The sequence below is a fragment of the Pelodiscus sinensis genome, chromosome 30, assembly GCF_049634645.1.
Source record: "Pelodiscus sinensis isolate JC-2024 chromosome 30, ASM4963464v1, whole genome shotgun sequence".
NCBI lineage: Eukaryota > Metazoa > Chordata > Testudines > Trionychidae > Pelodiscus > Pelodiscus sinensis.
The window spans coordinates 3,855,252-3,875,426 of NC_134740.1; the positions used below are offsets into that span (position 1 = coordinate 3,855,252).

Sequence of the window (20,175 nt, forward strand, 5' to 3'; positions counted from 1 at the left end):
AGGCGGTGTCTCTGTCTCGGCGCATTGGCTGCTCCAAAACGTGCCGGGCACCTGCCATGCTACAGACGATGCCCAGTTGGTGCCCAGAGGCGGGAGTCTGTCCTGGGAGGGGCAGTTGGGGAAGGAACCGCAGCTGCAGGGAGAGAGGCTGGTTTCCGCCCCAGAGAGGGACAAACCGCTTTCTCGAAGGGGAGTCGGGGGGATTAAGTTGTGTCTCATGGAAGCTGCGGCAGAGAGTCGTAGGAGTGGAAGGGAACCGAAGGTGTCCCCTAGGGCAGCGCCCTCTGCTCCTGGAGTGTGACCAATTATCTGGTGTTCTGCGATTTCAGGGGCAGAGCCACTAGGGGGAGATGGACCTGCTCCCGCTCTCTCGGAGGAAGTCAGAGCTGGGTCATTAGCAGTAGGGGCCGGGGTGCACATAGGGAATGTCTTGGTGAAATAACCTCACATTGGCCCCGCAATCTCTGCTCCCTCCTCGGCACTGACGTGTCCGTTTGGAATCTCCTCTGAGCGGGAGGGTCACATCCGGGAGCAGCTCAAACATGCAAAGGGTCTGGCCAGCGGTAGGGCATGTGCCCTGCAAGGCAAAGGTGGAGCGACAGTGACATCACAACGGCCTTTGGCTGATTGGCTAATGCCATGTCAGGAGATAGTGACCTCACAGGGAGACTATGGCAACAGCCAGGTGGGACAGAAGCAATCTGAGACCTTCGTGGCTTTGCAACAGGAAAGAGATGGTCCCAGATGTGGGCACAAGCGAAGAGGTGCCTCTATGGAGATTTCTCCCCCCTTTTCCCAGACGAGTGTGATGAAGCGCTGTTCTGTCTCCTGGCAAGGGGGTTCCAGAGTCGGTTGGACACAAAATGTCCCGCTGCTGTTTGCTCCGCCCACTGGCCAAAGGGCAGATGCAGTAACTGAATGGAGAGTGCCCGTCTGTCTATCTTTGTCGGCCTGTCAGTCTGTGTCTGTCTGTTACATATCCTATGACACAAACACATGGGAACAGATATGCGGTGCTAGTGTAGGATTTCGCGAGTCTTTCCCTGACCGGATTAACAACCAGGGCCGGATTAAGAAGGGTGAATTATCTCCCCACCGTGGCTGTAGTGTGCAGAGGAGGGGTGGAGGTCTTTTTCCTTCTCAGTCAGGACCCACATCACTGAGGATTTGTTTCTTTCTTTCTTTTTTTTTTTTTTTTGCTTCTCACTTGTGTGCCCCTCCCCCAGCTGATTTTTTGTGGGTCAGCAACCCCTGGCCCCCAAAAAGGTTTCCCAACCATATTGTAGGCCTATAGTCTTCTCTGCTCATGTTTTCCTGTGGCCCTCTGGGAAACAGCAAAGATCTGCGTTCCAAGCCGTTGCTAGTTCAGACCTGATCGCACAAAGACACAGGGAGCTGGACCCAGATGACTTTGTTTTTACTGCGCTTGCAAACCCCGTTGCTGGGCGCGGGATTCCCTGTGGAAGTGCTGCCCCCGCGCGGCGCAGGGGAGAACGATTCTGTCGCTGGAGTTTTTGTATCAGCTTCTCTCGATTCCCCTCACTGTGCGTCTCTAACATACAGTAATAGCGGGCGGTGTCCTCGGGCTTCAGGCCGGCCATTTGCAGGTGCAGCAGGTTGTTGGGGTCATCTCTGGAGACGGTGAATCGCCCTTTTACCGAATCACTGTAGTATGGGCTAGACCCGTGAATCCGGGCGAGCCACTCCAGCCCCTGCCCGGGAGCCTGCCGGACCCAGCCTATCCAGAAGCTACTGAAGGTGAAGCCGGAGGCTTTGCAGGAGAGGCGCAGAGAGTCTCCGGGCTTCTTCACATCCCCTCCGGACTCCACCAGCTGCACCTGGGAGCGGGCACCTGGGAACAAAGAAGCGATACGAACATTAGTATCAAAATGCAAATGCAAAACCTTTGTCCTCCTCTGCGACGTGTTGAGCTGTAAGATACCTGGCAAAGCTGCCAAAACGAAAACTAAATCGATCCAAAACTTCATTTCTTTCGTTACTGTGCGGGGCAGAGCTGACTGGTGACTGCACAGACCTCGGGGGCTGCGGGTTGCTTCACCGATGTAAATAGGAGCCGGTCACCGTCATTTGCATATTCCTGTCCTTATCAGAGACACAAACGCCTTCCCGTAATGAGCCGAGTCACTGCCATGGAGTCTCCTTCCCCCTCCCTGGCTGATTGTGCAGCGCCTGGTACAGTGAGGGGTCCCGATCCAACAGACGGTCAATAGGATTCTTGCTGCTTTATTCCCCTAGGGCAGTGGTCACCAACCAGGAGATGAGGGTCTACGAGTAGATCTTGGAGCCTTTCACAGGTGATCAGCACTGGTTGGCCAAAAGGCTCTCAAGCCCAGCACCACAGCTACCCCTCCCCTCACTGCTGTGCACCTCCTGCCCTTTCCCTTGGAGCCGCCTCTCCCGCCAACTCCCAGGAGCCTCCTGCTTGATCTTCAGAGCAGGGAAGGGAGAAGAGGGGGCACTGATGTCAGGGTGCCCCCTTTCTCACTCTTTATCTTCACAGAATGGAGAGGGGGCATAGCAGGGCTTGGGATGGGTGGAGTTTGCTGGCTGCTTTTGAGAGTGGGGTAGGAGCAGGGTAGTGATGAGCCTGCCTTAGCCCCACAGTGCCACCACTCAGGAGCCACCTGAAGTAAGCAGTGTCTGGCTGGAGCCAGCTCCGCACCCCTGCCCCAGTCATGAACCCCCTCCTGTACCCCAAATCCCTGTCCTAGCTCTGAGCCCCCTGGACCTAAACTCTTACAGATCCTGTACCCTGAACCCCCTCCTGCACTGCAAGTCCCTTCTCCAGGCTTAGCTCAGAGCCCCTCTCTCACTCCAAATCCCTTAGCTCCCCCTTCCAGAGACTGTGCCAAAAGCTTCTGCCTGGTGAAAGGGAGGGATGATGGAGTGAGCAGGGGCAGGGCCTTGGAGAAGAGGCACAGAGGAGACACGTGTGATGACGCTTCGGGATTTTCCCATCTCCTGCACCCCCGAAATGGCATGAACAGACTTCACCAGCCAGTAGAATGGAGGTTGTTTATTGTTCCTCCAGCACAGCGCAGCACAGATGTAATCTGGTTACAGGAACTGGGGCTAAGAGGCCTCAGTGCCCCCCTTGGGATAGGGGAGTCCCAGCCCCCTCCCCAGCTCCTTCTTCCCTGCCTTCCAGCCAAGAACCCACTAACTCTCTTCCAGCCCTGCCCCCCAGCCAGGGCAGCATTCCACCTTCCTTTGTTCCTCTCCATGGGGGGTGTCTGGCCACTGGTTTGCATAGTGACTCATCCTGTTTTGCTGGGTCGTGGTACCCACGGCAGCCAGCGGGGGTTACCTCAGAGCCAGCAGCATAGAAACCAGCCAGGCACCCCCACTACGTCACAGTGCAAGGGTATTTGGGTTTGAGGTAGATCCTGAGTTGCATTTAAATTCAAAAAGTGATCTTGTGTTTTAAAAGGTTGGAGACCACTGTCCTAGGGGCACATTACTCCCAGTTCGGTCTGTAATTTGAACTCCTATGTCTTTCACCCTGTTTTCTGGCTTCCCTGGGGCCGGCCACGAGTGGGCCGGGCTGTTTACCGCCCTCCTGCTTCTCCCAGAGTTGGCCCACCGGACGGGACCACGCCCCCTGCCGCAGGCTTATCCCTGCAGTAGGGGCAGCTCTCCCCATTGGTTTCTACGCAGGGGGCAAAAGGACTGTGTTTATTTTTCTTTTGGGACTGCGGACATAATTAGGTCACCTCGCAGGAAAGCAGCTAGTTTCTGTGCCTCTGTGTTTCGAACATACTGTTACTGATACTGTTTTAAGCGGAGGATTTCTCCTAATGAAGATGTCCCCGCAGCCCTGTGATGTAGTGGGGGTACCTGGCTGGTTTCTATGCTGCTGGCTCTGGGGGAACCCCCACTGGCTGCCGTGGGTACCACGACCCAGCAAAACAGGATGAGTCACTATGCAAACCAGTATGGCCAGACACCCCCGATGGAGAGGAACAAAGGAAGGTGGAATGCTGCCCTGGCTGGGGGGCAGGGCTGGAAGTTAGTTAGTTGGTTGGGGTGGCTGTCGGTGAGCATGGAGGAGGCAGCCTAGGGAGAGGAGCTGGAGTTTAGGGGCCCAGTCTCCCCCCAACTCAAGGGGGCCTGAGGCATCCTAGCCCAGCTCTGTGACCAGACTACATCTGTGCTGTGCTGTATCCTGGAGAGGCAATAAACTTCCTCTATTCCACCGGCTGATGCGGTCTGTTTGTGCCATTTCGGGGTGCAGGAGACAGGGGACCCCCAACGCGCCGTCACACTGGTGTCAGAAGTGGGATGCACTGCACCCCGTGGATGGAGCTTCCAGCGGCAAGTGACAAGGCGCAGTAGAAGCAAGAACCCTGGAGCCAGGCGTGCTGGAGACAGAGCGAAGCGGTTCCTGGGAAGCATGGGGCGCTGCAGCACTAGACTGGTGAGTCTGCACCGAGGGGCCCAGCGGGCAGATGGCCTACGCCCAACTCTTGAAGGCAGAGCTGGTGGGACTGTGCAGAGAGAGGGGCTTGCCTGTGCGGAAAGCAACCAAGGCCCAACTGATTACCCAGCTGGAAGATAATGACCAGCCACAGGGCCAGGATCTTGTCCCCAGGGGAAGCAGCCAGACCCCCCCTGAGAGTGTGTCAGACTCAGAGAGGGGGAGGAGTGCTGGAACCCAACGGAGAGATGAGACAGCGTCTCCCGGGAGGCCTGCAAGTCATAGCCCATCTAGGGCAGGGGCCAGCCCAGCGGAGCTACGGCGGCTGGAGATCCAGCTGCGGATCAAGGAATTGGAAGTACAGGACCGAGAGAAGGACCGCCAGGACCGAGAAAAGGAGCGCCAAGATCGAGAGAGGCAGCGGCAGCATGAGCTGGCCATGGCAGAGCGGAGAACCGGCGGGGCACTGGCTGCACCAAGTGTGGATGGGCCCCAGGGTCCCAGGACTGCCAGACGCTTGGAGAGGCTCGTGGTGGCCCAATTGAAGGACATGGGCGACATAGACGGGTTCCTCAGTGCCTTTGAGAGGGCCTGTGGACTGCAACGGGTTCCCCCAGCTGACTGGCTGCAGGAGCTCATCCCCGCACTGAGCCAGGAGGCGGCCGGAGTGCTCAGTCAGCTGGAGGACCTACAGCCAGGGGATTACAACCGAATCAAGGAGGCCCTGCTGCACAAGTTCGGGCTGACCCCCGAGATGTACAGGAAGAAGTTCCGGGGGGTACAGAAAGGGCCACGGGAGACCTATGTGGACCTGGCCTCCCGCCTGGCGCAATACTGCCGCAAGTGGGTGTCTGGAGTCGGAGCCCAGACTGCAGAGAAGCTGCTCAAGCTGGTCAAGATGGAGCAGTTCTATGAAGTGTGCCCACCCAAACTGAGGCTGTGGCTCAAGGACCGGAGACCAGAGAACCCCCAGGAGGCTGGGAGACTGGCGGATGAGTTCACGGAGAGCCGGTCCGGATGTGAACGGGAGTCCCGGAGAGAAAGGGAACCGCGCAGAGACCGGATCTCGGCTGAGCAACGGAGGGAGTCAACTACGGGGCGAGACCAAGGAACAGGTCGTCTGTGCCCCAGAGAACCAGCCAGGCCCTGGACAGAGACAGCCCAAAGCCTAACTTGCCAGCGCTGTGGGCAAAAAGGCCACAAGAGGGCTCAGTGCACCAGGTCCCAGGACCGGGGACTTTCCAGGGTTAACTGGCTGGGGCAGGAGGAAGGGCAGGCTGCCCCAGAGGCAGGGGCTGGCAAGCAAACCTCAGCTCAGAGAGAGGGGAAGGATGCTCAGTGCACCTCCCCTGGGAGGTCTGACCCTCAGGAGGCAGATTTCTCCGTGTACCGGGTGGGGGCAGGACGGCCCCTGCGGAGCGAGTGCCTCATACCCCTGGAGGTGGATGGTAGGAAGGTGACGGGCTTCTGGGACACGGGGGCGGAGGTGACTCTGGCCCGATCCGACATAGTGGCCCCAGAGCGGATACTACCCCACACGCAGCTGACCCTGAAGGGCATAGATGGGTCCCCGTTTAAGGTGCCTGTAGCCCGGGTGAATCTGAAATGGGGGGCGAAGGAAGGCTTCAAGGAAGTGGGGCTGCACCCGCACTTGCCCACCGAGGTGCTGATGGGGAATGACCTAGAGGAGTGGCCCCATGAATCCCAGCGGGCTCTAGTCACTACCCGGAGCCAGAGCCAGCGGGGGGCTGACAACGTGGGTCCAGGGAAGGACTCCTGGCAGCGTCCTCAGGGTCCCATCCCAGTGGACACGGGGTCCAGCCAGGCTGGGACTCCGGACCTAGGCAGAGGTGGGGGACAGGTCCCGATCCCTGACTCAGCAGCTGAATTCCAGGCTGAGGTACAGGCAGACCCCTCCTTGCAGAGGCTGAGGGACCAGGCTGGCCTCCGTGCAGCTCAGCCCCGTGGGAGAGGTGGCCAGGAGAGATTCCTGCGGGAGCGTGGACTCCTGTTCCGTGAGTGGCTTCCCCCCAGGAAGGCGAGGGCATGGAGGGTCCAGCGGCAGCTGGTCGTTCCCCGAAAGTATCGCCTCAAGCTGCTGTATTTGGCCCAAGATGTCCCCGTTGGGGGCCACCGGGGGATCCGGAGCACCCGGCTGAGGCTGCTCCAGCACTTCTATTGGCCGGGAATCTTTACAGCCGTGCAGCGGTACTGCCGGTCCTGTGACTCCTGCCAGAGGGGCGGGAAGGCCCAAGACAGGAGGAAAGCGGCTTGGGGGTCTCTACCCCAGATAGAGGACCCTCTGTGTTTGCTGAGAGAGTTATGGGAGCGGAAGTCCTCCCTGGATGGAGCATCGGGAATGGAAGCCGCCCTGGCTGTCCAGAGAAGGCTCGCTGGGCTCATGGCCCCGGCCCGAGAGACCCTGGCCAGAGATCAAGGCCAGCGGAAGGGTGGGTGTGACCCCTGAGGACAGGCCTGTGCCAGTCTCCCCGGAGCGGGGTGGCGAGTGGACAGAGGGAAGCCAATTCATGTGGGGCCTCACCACGGCCGGCCCAAGTCAAGGGGAGCACCCATGTCCCCAGGGCGGGTTCCCACGCAGAGGACCCGAACTTCCCTAGGTCACGAGCGGAGTGACCCTGCTCAGTTCGCTCTCGGAGGGGGGAGAACTGTGACTTAGTGGGGGTACCAGGCTGGTTTCTATGCTGCTGGCTCTGGGGGAACCCCCACTGGCTGCCGTGGGTACCACGACCCAGCAAAACAGGATGAGTCACTATGCAAACCAGTGGCCAGACACCCCCCATGGAGAGGAACAAAGGAAGGTGGATGCTGCTCTGGCTGGGGGGCAGGGCTGGAAGGGAATTTGGTTAGTTCTGTCTGAGAGCATGGAGGAGAGCCTAGGGAGAGGAGCTGGAGTTTAGGGGCCCAGTCTCCCCCCAACTCAAGGGGGCCTGAGGCATCCTAGCCCAGCTCTGTGACCAGACTACATCTGTGCTGTGCTGTATCCTGGAGAGGCAATAAACTTCCTCTATTCCACCGGCTGGTGCAGTCTGTTTGTGCCATTTCGGGGTGCAGGAGACGGGGGAGCCCTAATGCGCCGTCACAAGCCCAAAGAACGCCCCGGGCACAGAGTCACTGACTGACTGCTAGAGTCACTAACATGCCTCCCCTCCATGGCGCCTTGGGCAGGACACACACGGGTACCGGCAGGGGGGGAACAGGACCAGAGTCGCCCCCAGGTTCACAACTTGCTCTGAACCCAAAACCCCACCGCGCTGGGGCAAAACCGCTTCCCCTTTTCTATCATCCCGGAGTGGCGCTGTGTCCCTGTGTCTCTCGGAGCAGCACTAGGGGGCGGTGTCCGCAGCTGTCAGCGAGCGGAGCTGCAGCGAGACCTGGTTCCTGGCGATATCCGGTGAGACGGTCACTCGGCTCTGCAGCGCGCTCGGATACACAGTGAACCACCTACCAGACCGGTATCATGAGCACCCAGCCAATCCGGCCGCGGGCTGCCGGGCCCAGTCGCAGGCGACTCTGGTGCTGGAAACCGAGTCTCCGAGATGGTGCAAGTGAGTGTCAGGGACTCCCCGGGCTTCGCCGCTCCCGGCCCGTTTCCTTCAGCTGCACTTGGGAGAGGACACCTGGGAGGGAAACACGGAAATGACAGAGTGAGCCAGGCCCTGTCCTCTGGGAGCGGGGAACATGTGAAGATCAAACATCCTGACACTGCACCTAAGGGAGTGAGGCACCCAACAACCACAGAATTGCTTTCGAGTCCGGGCATCTCATTCCCTTAGGCTGCTTGAACAGCTTCTCTTCTGCAGTCAGTGCAGCAGGGATCACCCCGGATCCGCAATAGTCACGTAGCTGAAGAAGCCTCCAGCAAGAAGAGGAAAATCAGTAGCAGGTTCATCTCCAGTGAAGGTGCAAACGGTCCCCCAAAGTTAGGACCCGGCATTTTTCTGCCTAGGGGGAGACTGAGGCTCCACCCAGCAGAGGCCAAGGGCTCCGGGGAAAGGATTTGCATGCAGGTTTCCCAAAGTGACCATAAGGGATGACGGGGTGTGAACTGTGTCCACAGCTGGGGATCTGTGTCTCGGACGCGTTTTCCGCGGGGACAGGGAGCTCAGCTCAACAGCGGGTGTGTGAAAATGTTGAAATTGCCTCAGGTACCTGGGAATCCGAATTCAGGGTGTGTAAATGGAATTCTGTAGTTTCACACTAAAATTCTCAGCCGCAAAGGCAAGCGCAGGAAGGACCCTTGTGCTGCATGAAGGTATTTACGGTACATGCCACCTCACTTGTGATTTTCGCTCGTATTGGGAAGGAACACGGGGGAGTTAGGAACCCTGCGACACACAGTTAGAGTTCGGCCACCTAATGCACGTCTGTGGGCGCGGGGCGGGGAGAAGGATGAGGGGAGTGACAGAAATCAGGGGGGACATCACAAAACGGGTGACGTCACCGCAGCGACTCAGCGAGTCTCCTGCTTGTGCGGTGGATTTGCCGAGAAACCCCCCGCCCCTCTGCCGAGCCGCCGTGAGGAAAAGTCCCGAGGTCTCATTGTCCCTGCGGTGCGGGAGGGGAAAGTTCTGGTGGCTGCACAGAGCCAGGGGGCTGAGGGTTGTCCCTGCCGGTCCCTCGTGGGCAGGGAGCGAGAGCGATTCCGGCAGGAAACACGCACTGGCCAGGAGCACGCTTGGGAGCCGCCCTGGACCGGGCTCTAGCTGGCGGGTTAGTTTGCCGGGCTCACTAGCAGGTGTAGAATGGAGGCCGGGAGGGCCTTGCCGCTAGAATCGATCAGACATGGACAAGGACGGATCCGAGAACTGCCTGTGTCCCGCGCCGCGACAGCAGGCGAGGTCCTCGGGCTGCAGGACGGTCAGGGCCGGGCACGGAGGGGTTAACACGGGCGGGAGGTTTTTGTGATATTCACACCGGTGCCTGGTCCCCTGCCAGAGCTCGGAGCTGCGGTAATTCCGAAGCCTGAGTTTTTGCATGATCGCAGCCTGGTTTCGTGTCGCTGTGTCTCTCGAACAGTGATAGCGGGCGGTGTCCTCGGGCTTCAGGCCGGTCATTTGAAGTTGCACCGTGCTCTGGGAATTGTCCCTGGAGATGGTGAATCGGCCTTTCACGGAATCCGCGTATGCGGTACCTAAACTGGGGTTTATATGAGCGACCCATTCAAGCCCCTTCCCAGGAGCCTGCCGGATCCAGTCTATGTTGTAGCTAGTGAAGGTGAAGCCGGAGGCTTTGCAGGAGAGGCGCAGAGAGTCTCCGGGCTTCTTCACATCCCCTCCGGACTCCACCAGCTGCACCTGAGACCGGGCACCTGCAAACACAGACCGGATTTTAATGTTACTATAAAATCAGCCCTAACGCACCATTCCTCCAGCTGGGCCAGTGACTCAGAGGCAGAAAATACCTTCCAAAGCTGCTGCGACGAAACACAGAAGGAGCCAAAGTGCCATTGTCGCTAGTGCTGGAGGGGAAAGTTCTCAGCGTGGTAAACGCACAGACCCAGGGAGCTGCGGATTGTCCCCGCGGGTGCAGCCTGGGCAGAGGCGGGACAGATTTAAACAGGACGCCGACTCCCTCATTTGCATACCCCGCCTCATAAAAGACGCGCGCTGCTCCTGCCGGGGATCTGAGTGACTTGCCCAAGGGCCCGGGTGTAGGAGTCAGACCGCGCTGGCCTGGGTGTGTGTTCGTAGCGCAGGACACTGGGCGCTGGGACGCTCCTGACGCTTTCGGACCTGGAGGAGCGAGCAGCTCCCTGCAGTGACTGTGTCTCCTCACGCAAGGGAGGGAGGGGGCTGGCGATTCTCAGGTGATGGGGGGTGATCTCTGGAGCCCCCTCCCGTGCGCAGAGGGCCCGTGGAAGGCCGGGCGGTGGCTCTGTGTCCGGGGAGGAACCGTGCCCACGGAGCCACCGGGCCGAGACCCCGCTGGAGAGGGGAGATTTCCCGCCCCACGGAGAGGGATTTGGGGCGGAACGTGCCCTTAATGAGCCGGGCTTGTGCCTTGGAGCAGCTGCGTGGCCGCCGGTGGGTGCAGGTGGGAGAAGCTGCGAGGCGGGGGGACATCAAGGTCATTTCCTTAGCTCATGATTAGTGAGATGCAAAGTGCACAGAAACTTTCTCCGTGTCCTGTTCATAGATCCTGTGCGGCAGGAAAGCTGCGGTTTTCAGAGCCCATCCCCGTGGGGCACTATTGAGGGATTCCAATAGCGCTAGTGCTACTAAAGACTAATCAGAATAATTAACAATAAGACACTTCCATTGTCAGGCACTAGAACCATCTCTCTGAAGACTTATTACCATTCCCACGGCCACGCGTGTTCCATTCAACCCCCCCCCTCCCCGCTCTCCGCCGACCCATCCACACCCGGGCTGATGTTAACACTCCTGTTCCTGTTTATATTCCCTTTCCTGTTCCCCCGACCACTCCTAATCCCACTTCCCGTCCCACTCCTGTTCTTGTCCCCTTCCCACACCAGATCATACGGACACTTCCGCTCCCATTCCTGGCGCACCAACGCCGGCCGGAGCTTTCGGCCCGGGGATCATTCCCAGCGCTGGCAGCATCCGAGCGCGGAGTGCGAGTGTTCCCAGCCGGGTATCGGTCAGGGCAGAGATCACACAGGGCGCGGCACGGTCTGTAGGTGGCAGGGGAGAGGCCGCTGCCCTGGGACAGAACATCCCGGGACTGGTGGGTTTTCGCGGGGTAAGGGGGGGATGAGCGGGGCCATAGGGGGCTGGGGAGGCGGAACGGAGGGGGAAGGGTGGGGAGGGGGAGCAGACAGTACAAACCGGTCAGTGTCTGAGATTGAACAGCTGGATTCCTACGCTCCTTGTCACTCGCGGGCCTGGGGCGCCACCTGGCGCAGTAGCCTAGTGTCGCTGCCGAGTATGTTTTTGTCTCAGCTCCGGCTGATTTGCACTCGCTGTGGCGGCTACGCAGTGACACGGGAGGCGTCCTTGGGCTTCAGGCTGTTCAGACCCTCCATGGCGGGCAAGCGAGGGAGCTGGCTTTGGGGTGGGAACCAGTGTGAGAAAGGCCGGGCCGCCCTCGCTAGAGACAGAGGCCCGGGCCGGTCAACCCTAGGAGCGCTAAAGGAGAAAGAGCAGCAGCCAGCAGGCAAGACCCCTCCCCTGCCCGCTCCGCCCCAGTGACTCCTGACTCCTCACCAATAGGATCGGATCCCACCTGCGCAGGCGTCTCTGCCTGAGCTTTTCCAACACGCTCCACGGGTCTTTGCCTCTAGGTCCCATGACCGGCCCCGGGGCCAGCCCTGGAGAGAGTCAAGTGAGGCGGAGCGCAGCTGGTCTGTTTATCCTTGTGCAAAGAATTTCGCATTGTTGGCTGTGGGCCTCGCGCTGTCCCTACCCCTCCCCCCATCTGAGGGGCTGGGTGTGGATCTCCACAAGGTGCGGGGCGCCTTCATTGGTGGATCTGCTCGGAAACCCCTGACCCATCTCTCCAACTGTCGCTGACGGGGGTTGCTCGGGACCGGGGCCGTGTCTGCGCGGGGCCCAGCCCGCAGCGGGAGGTGACGCTGCCCGGGGGTCGCGGGGCTCCAGGCCCAGGGCAGAGGTTCCAGTCACAGAAGGTCCCGTGTCAAGGTTCCAAGAGCGTCTAGCACCGACCCCAGGGGCCTGTTGGAGGGGGGGGGGGTGGAAACAGAAACCTCGCGCTGCCCCTTCACTCCCACCTAGTAAAAATGCGGCGCGTGTTTCGCTCTCCCTGGACAAGTAAATTAGAGGCTGAGAGAGGCCCGAGAATCCGCCTCCCCTTTTTGGCTGGGTCCCCGCTGCGCTGTGTGGATGTGTGTCTTTCCGGGCGCAGGAATAGGGGGCGGTGCTCGCAGCTATCAGACAGTGGAGAAGCAGGGAGACTTGGTTCCAGGAGAGGGCTGAGAGCGACAGTGAAAGGGGTTTGCTGGTCCCAGCCTCTCTCTGAACTCGGTTTCGTTTCCATGCACGGAGCTTGGGCGCCCCCAGCGCCAAACGGCTTCGCTGCTCACTGCAGGGGGAGGTTTGTGTCTGGGCTCAGACCGGCTTCTCCTCACTGTGTCTCTCGCACAGTAATAGCGGGCGGTGTCCTCGGGCTTCAGGCCGGTCATTTGCAGGTGCAGCAGGTTGTTGGGATTGACCCTGGAGATGGTGAATCGGCCTTTCACGGCATCAAGGTAGAGTATAGTATCCCCATCGTACTCGATAGTAGCGACCCACTCCAGCCCCTTCCCGGGAGCCTGCCGGACCCAGAGCATCCAGTAATCGCTGAAGGTGAAGCCGGAAGCTTTGCAGGAGAGACGCAGAGAGTCTCCGGGCTTCTTCACATCCCCTCCAGACTCCACCAACTGCACCTGGGACCGGGCACCAGGGGAATAAAGCCCGGGAGTTAATAGGGGGATCAAAGCAGCGATAACACAATATTATCCCGACTCTTCCCGTTATTCAGAGGAATAAAATACCTCGCAAAGCGGCTACAGCGAAAAGCAAAAGTAGAAACTTTTTAATTTTCCTGCTGTCAAGGATTTTCGAGGGGACTGGCTGCTCCCTGCCGAGACCCGGGGGCTGCGGATTGTCTCTGCGGGTGCAGCCTGGGCAGAGACGGGGACGAATTTAAAAAGGACACTGACGCCCTCATTTGCATATCCCGCCTTATAAGAGACACGCTCCTTCCCCGGGTGAGGTGGGGGATGTTCTCTGCTCTTGGAGAGGCGGACTCGGTGCGCTCTCGCTATGGGCGCGCAGCGCCTGGGCGGGGGATCCGGAAGATACTTTCCCCCAAGGGAAGAGCGAAGGCTTGGCCCATCCCCCCAACACCGTCCCCTGGCCTGACACAACGATCCAACCCCGCCATGTGCAATTCAGGTGATGCCTAACTTAGGACGGAGATTTCACAGGAAGCCCAAAGAAGCATCGGGCCCGGTCTTGGGGGAGCCCTTCGGTGTCCTTCGTGCCCCGATTCCTCTGCAGCCCTGAGACCCTGTGACGTAGTGGGGGTACTTGCTGGGCTGTGGTGACCCCTGCTGTCTGGAGCAAGACCCAGCAGGGAAAACCTCACTAGGCAGAGGTAATGCCAAACTTGTTGAACCAGTGGCCAGACACCCCCCATGGAGAGGAACAAAGGAAGGTGGATGCTGCCCTGGCTGGGGGGCAGGGCTGGAAGTTAGCGAGTTGGTGGCTGGCTGTCGGAGGGCATGGAGGAGAGCCTAGGGGAAGGGGCTGGAGTTTAGGGGCCCAGTCTCCCCCATCTCAAGGGGGCCTGAGGCATCCTAGCCCAGTCCCTGTAACCAGATTACATCTGTGCTGCGCTGTGCTGGAGGAGCAATAAACCACCCTCAATTCCACTGGCTGGTGCAGTCTGTTTGTGCCATTTCGGGGTGCAGGAGACGGGGAACCCCCAACGCGCCGTCACACTGGTGTCAGGAGTGGGATGCACTGCACCCCGTGGATGGAGCTTCCAGTGGCAAGCGACAAGGCGCTGTAGAAGCAAGAGCCCTGGAGCCAGGCGTGCTGGAGACAGAGCGAAGCGGTTCCTGGGAATCGTGCGGCGCTGCAGCACTAGACTGGTGAGTCTGCACCGAGGGGACCAGCGGGCAGATGGCCTACGCCCGACTCTTGAAGGCAGAGCTGGTGGGGCTGTGCAGAGAGAGGGGCTTGCCTGTGCAGAAAGCAACCAAGGCCCAGCTGATTGCTCAGCTAGAAGAGAACGACCAGCCACAGGGCCAGGATCTTGTCCCCAGGGGAAGCAGCCAGACCCCCCCTGAGAGTGTGTCAGGCTCAGAGAGGGGGAGGAGCGCTGGAACTCACCGGAGAGATGAGACAGCTTCCCCCAGGAGGCCTGCAAGCTGCAGCCCATCTAGGGCAGGGACCAGCCAAGCAGAGCTGCGGCGGCTGGAGATCCAGCTGCGGATCAAGGAATTGGAAGTAGAGGACCGAGAGAGGGACCGCCAGGACCGAGAAAGGGATCGCCAAGATCGAGAGAGGCAGCGGCAGCATGAGCTGGCCATGGCAGAGCGGAGAACCGGCGGGGCACCGGCTGTGCCAAGAGTGGATGGGCCCCAGGGTCCCAGGACTGCCAGATGCTTGGAGAGGCTCGTGGTGGCCCAATTGAAGGACATGGGCGACATAGACGGGTTCCTCAGCTCCTTTGAGAGGGCCTGTGGACTGCAACGGGTCCCCCCAGCTGACTGGCTGCAGGAGCTCGTCCCCGCACTGAACCAGGAGGCGGCCGGAGTGCTCAGTCAGCTGGAGGACCTACAGCCAGGGGATTACAACCGAGTCAAGGAGGCCCTGCTGCACAAGTTCGGGCTGACCCCCGAGATGTACAGGAAGAAGTTCCGGGGGGTACAGAAAGGGCCACGGGAGACCTATGTGGACCTGGCCTCCCGCCTGGCGCAATACTGCCGCAAGTGGGTGTCTGGAGTCGGAACCCAGACCGCAGAGGAGCTGCTCAAGCTGGTCATGATGGAGCAGTTCTATGAAGCGTGCCCACCCAAACTGAGGCTGTGGCTCAAGGACCGGAGACCAGAGAACCCCCAGGAGGCCGGGAGACTGGCGGATGAGTTCATGGAGAGCCGGTCCGGGGGTGAACGGGAGTCCCGGAGAGAAAGAGAATCGTGCAGAGACCGGTTCTCGGCGGAGCAACGGAGAGAGACACCTCCGAGGCGAGCCCCAGGGACCAGGACCAGTCATCGATACCCCAGAAAACCAGCCAGGGCCCGGGCAGAGCCGACCCGAATGGGCCCACACAACCTAACTTGCCATCGCTGTGGGCAACGAGGCCACAAGAGGTCTCAATGCACCAGGCGCAAGAACAGGTCCCATGACCTGGGACGTTCCAGGGTTAACTGGCTGGGGCGGGAGGAAGGGCCGGCTGCCCCAGAGGCAGGGGCTGGCCGGCAAATCTCCGCTCGGGGAGAGGGGAAGGATGCTCAGTGCACCTCCCCTGGGAGGTCTGACCCTCGGGAGACAGATTTATCCGTGCACCGGGTGGGGGCGGGGCGGCCCCTACGGAGGGACTGCCTCGTACCCCTGGAGGTGGATGGTAGGAAGGTTACGGGTTTCTGGGACACGGGGGCGGAGGTGACGCTGGCCCGGCCCGACATAGTGGGCTCAGATCGTATGCTACCCGACACTCAGCTGACACTGAGGGGCATAGGCGGCACCCCCTTTAAGGTACCCGTAGCCAGGGTGCATCTGAAATGGGAGGCCAAGGAGGGCCCCAAGGAAGTGGGGGTGCACCCGCACTTGCCCACCGACGTGCTAATGGGGAGTGACCTAGAGGAGTGGCCAGACGGACCCCACAGGACGCTGGTTACCACCCGTAGCCAGAGCAAGCGAGGGGCTTGCGGCCCGGAACTCGAGGAGGTTCCCCAACAGGGGGCCCAGGGCCCCGTCCCAGCAGACCTAGAGTTGGACCTAGGCAGTGGGGGGAACCACGGCCCTGTCCCAGCCCCAGCCGCTGAATTCCAGGCGGAGGTGCGAGCGGATCCCTCCTTGCAGGCCCTGAGGGACCGGGCTGACCTGGGTGCCGCTCAACCCCTAGGAGGAGATTGCCAGGAGAAGTTCCGGTGGGAGAGGGGATTTCTGTACCGGGAATGGCTTTCCCCCAGGACGGTAGGCAAGTGGGGGCTCCAGCGGCAGCTGGTGGTTCCCCAAAGGTATCGCCGCAAGCTGCTACACCTGGCCCATGACATCCCGTTCTCGGGACACCAGGGGATCCGGCGCACGCGGCTGAGGCTGCTCCAAAACTTCTATTGGCCGGGGATGTTTGCAGCTGTCCAGCGGTACTGCCGGTCCTGCGACTCCTGCCAACGAGTGGGGAAGGCCCAAGACAGGAAGAAAGCTGCATTGAGACCCCTGCCCATCATAGAGGAGCCTTTCCAGAAGGTGGCGATGGATATTGTGGGGCCCTTCAACAGAGCGACCCGGACAGGGAAGAAATACATCCTGGTGGTGGTGGACTTTGCCACCCGCTACCCCGAGGCCGTGGCCCTGCCCTCCATCGAGGCAGACACGGTGGCAGACGCACTGCTGACCATTTTCAGCAGGGTGGGGTTTCCCCAGGAGGTTCTCACGGACCAGGGATCCAACTTCATGTCGGCCCTGCTCCGGTGCTTGTGGGAGAAGAGTGGGGTGCAACACACCTGGGCCTCGGCGTATCACCCCCAGACCAACGGGTTGGTGGAGAGGTTCAATGGGACTCTGAAGCAAATGCTACGGACCTTTATGCACAAACACCCGCAGGACTGGGACAAGTACCTACCCCACCTGCTGTTTGCGTACAGGGAAGTGCCCCAGGAGTCCACGGGGTTCTCGCCGTTCGAGCTGTTATATGGGAGGCGAGTGAGGGGCCCCCTGGACTTATTGAAAGACGAGTGGGAGGGGAAGGTCTCCCCGGAGGGTGAGCCGGTCGTGGAATACGTCCTGACATTCCGGGAAAGACTTGCCGAGCTCATGGGCCTGGCCAGAGAGAACCTGAGCAGGGCCCAGAGGAAGCAGAAGGTCTGGTACGACCGCAATGCACGGGCCCGCGCCTACGCTACCGGGGACCAGGTGATGGTCCTGATCCCCGTGCGGAAGAACAAGCTGCAAGCCGCCTGGGACGGCCCCTTCAAGGTGGTTCAGCAGCTGAACGAGGTGAACTACGTGGTGGAGCTGACGGGCCGGACGCGCGGCCAGCGGGTGTATCATGTTAACATGATGAAGCCGTACTGGGACAGGGAGAACTTGGTGCTGGCCGTGTGTAAGCCCTGGGAGGAGCAGGGGGAGGATCCCCTGGTGGGCCTGTTCCCTGGGACCGGAGAGGACTCTTCGCTGGAGTCAATTTCCCTCTCGGACCAGCTCACCCCGGCCCAGCAGGCCGAGATCCGGGAGGTGCTGCGCTCCCACCAGCAGCTGTTCTCCAACAAGCCGGGTCTCACCAACCTGGCTGTCCACCGGGTGCAGACGGGCACTCACCCCCCGGTGCACTGCTCCCCATTCAGGGTCACAGGGAAAACAGCCCAGGACCTGGAGAGAGAGGTCCAGGACATGTTGGCCCTGGGGGTGATCCAGCCGTCCTCCAGCCCCTGGGCCTCTCCCGTGGTGCTGGTTCCCAAGAAGGACGGGTCGATCCGGTTCTGCGTGGACTACCGGAAGCTCAACGCCATCACGGTGTCCGACGCCTACCCGATGCCAAGGCCCGATGAGCTCCTGGACAAGCTGGGGGGAGCTCGCTATCTCACCACCCTGGACCTAACCAAGGGCTACTGGCAGGTGCCGCTAGACCAGGAGGCCAGACTGAAATCGGCTTTCATCACGCCGCTGGGGCTCTATGAGTTCCTGGTCCTACCCTTTGGCCTCAAAGGGGCGCCGGCCACCTTCCAGCGCCTGGTGGACCAGCTGCTGAGGGGAATGGAGAACTGTGCCCTAGCGTACATCGATGACATCTGCGTCTTCAGCCAGTCCTGGGAGGACCACGTGGCCCAGGTCAGCCAGGTACTGGATCGGCTGAGGGAGGCTGGGCTGACCGTAAAGGCTGGGAAGTGCAAGGTTGGAATGGCCGAAGTGTCCTACCTGGGCCATAAGGTGGGGAGCGGCTGCTTGAAGCCAGAGCCGGCCAAAGTGGAGGCCATCCGGGACTGGCCTGTGCCCCAGACCAAGAAGCAGGTCCAGGCTTTCATTGGGATGGCGGGGTACTACCGGAGGTTTGTGCCCAACTTCAGCTCCATCGCTGCCCCGATCACAGAGCTGTGCAGGAAGGGGAGGCCCGACAGGGTGGTCTGGACGGAGCAGTGCCAGAGGGCTCTCTGTGCACTGAAGGAAGCCCTGGCCAAGGCCCCAGTGTTGGTAAACCCAGACTTCGACAAGCCCTTTATCGTGTTTACTGACGCCTCGGACACCGGGCTGGGGGCGGTGCTGATGCAGGCGGACGAGAAAGGGGAACGTCACCCCATCGTGTACCTGAGCAGGAAGCTGCTGCCCCGGGAGCGGAGCTACGCGACCGTAGAGAGGGAGTGCCTGGCCATGGTGTGGGCCCTGCAAAAGCTGCAGCCGTACCTGTTTGGCCGGCGTTTCACGGTGTTCACCGACCACTGCCCCCTGACCTGGCTACACCAGATGAAAGGGACGAACGCCAAGCTGCTGTGGTGGAGCCTGCTCCTGCAGGACTACGACATGGAAGTGATCCACGTCAAGGGGAGCGCCAACATCATCGCCGACGCGCTGTCCCGTAGCGAGGGGCCCGAACTTCCCCAGGTCACGAGCGGAGTGACCCTGCTCAGTTCGCTCTCGGAGGGGGGAGAACTGTGACGTAGTGGGGGTACTTGCTGGGCTGTGGTGACCTCTGCTGTCTGGAGCAAGACCCAGCAGGGAAAACCTCACTAGGCAGAGGTAAGGCCAAACTGGTTGAACCAGTGGCCAGACACCCCCCATGGAGAGGAACAAAGGAGGGTGAATGCGGCCCTGGCTGGGGGGCAGGGCTGGAGGTGGGTTAGTTGGTTGGTGGCTGTCTGTGAGGATGGATGAGACAGCCTAGGGAGAGGAGCTGGAGTTTAGGGGCCCAGTCTCCCCCATCTCAAGGGGGCCTGAGGCCTCCTAGCCCAGTTCCTGTAACCAGATTACATCTGTGCTGCGCTGTGCTGGAGGAGCAATAAACCACCCTCAATTCCACTGGCTGGTACAGTCTGTTTGTGCCATTTCGGGGTGCAGGAGACGGGGAACCCCCAACGCGCCGTCACGCGCCCTCTTTGAGCCCTCCCAGCCATTGCTCAGCGCCGCCAATGGACACACACAGTCACACTCCCTACAGCGGTGCGGTGGTTTGCGGTGAGCAGCAAGGCAATGGGCCGGGGGCGGGGCCAATAGAACGGGGGTCCCAGGCCGGATGTGACGCAGCGTCGCGCTGTTCTGTCGCCTGGCAGGGGGGTTCCAGAGTCCGGCTGGACACAGAATGTCCCGCTGCTGGTTCCCCTGCCCGCCGGCCAATGGGCAGCTGGGAAATCGCTGAAAGGAGGAGTCTGCCTGGGTCTGTCACACATCACAAGCATCTGGGAACAGACACGCGGTGCGAGAATATTTCCCTGGTGGATCCGGCAGCCAGGGCCGGATTTAGGAAGGTGAATGGACCCGGATCGTCCGATCCCCTTAAGAACCGCGTTCTCGGAACAGGTCCCGGGTTCACTCCCCACAGCTGGGCCAGACCTACACAGATATGCGCTCCCATGTCCCCACCTGACCGAGGGCCGGAGCTCAGCCATGTCCCAGCGCACAGCAGCTCCCCTTGCCACCGCCAGGGCCTGATTTACCCAGCAGCCCAGCCCCGACGGGTTGCATTGAATTTCAGACCAATTTTGTGTCTGAATGGAATTACGAGTTTCGCTGGTTCCAACCCCAGCTGCGCCTGGAAGGCTGGGTCTGTAACCTGGGTTAAGAGTTTTGCTAGTTCCAGCTCCAGCAAAGGGAGCCTGTCAGGGACGGTCTAGAATAACACTCAGCCGTGCCAGGAATGCAGGGGACTGTACTGGTCTCTCAAAGCCCCATCGAATCCCATGAGTCTGTGCCCTAAAGAACAGGGGATTTATATCAGGGAGTTCCCAGTCCAGTATCCCCTGTGTGCCGGTAGGGAGGGGGAGAGATTGAGGGGAATTCCTGCTGCTCCCTCCCGGAGGACTCAGCCCTGTCAGTGTGGGGAGGGGAAGGGCTCTGGGCTCAGTTCTCCCCGCTGCTCTGGCTTCACTGCCCTGC

At 60.6% G+C, this 20,175-nt stretch overlaps 1 gene segment (V, D, J or C); it reads right to left on the reverse strand.

The window, feature by feature from the left end:
* Positions 1-9,225: 9,225 nt before the first annotated feature.
* On the reverse strand, positions 9,226-9,976 carry LOC142821109 (Ig heavy chain V region 3-like). The segment is given in 2 exon segments: positions 9,226-9,767; positions 9,861-9,976. Coding segments are annotated over 2 exon segments (588 nt in total).
* Positions 9,977-20,175: the final 10,199 nt, after the last annotated feature.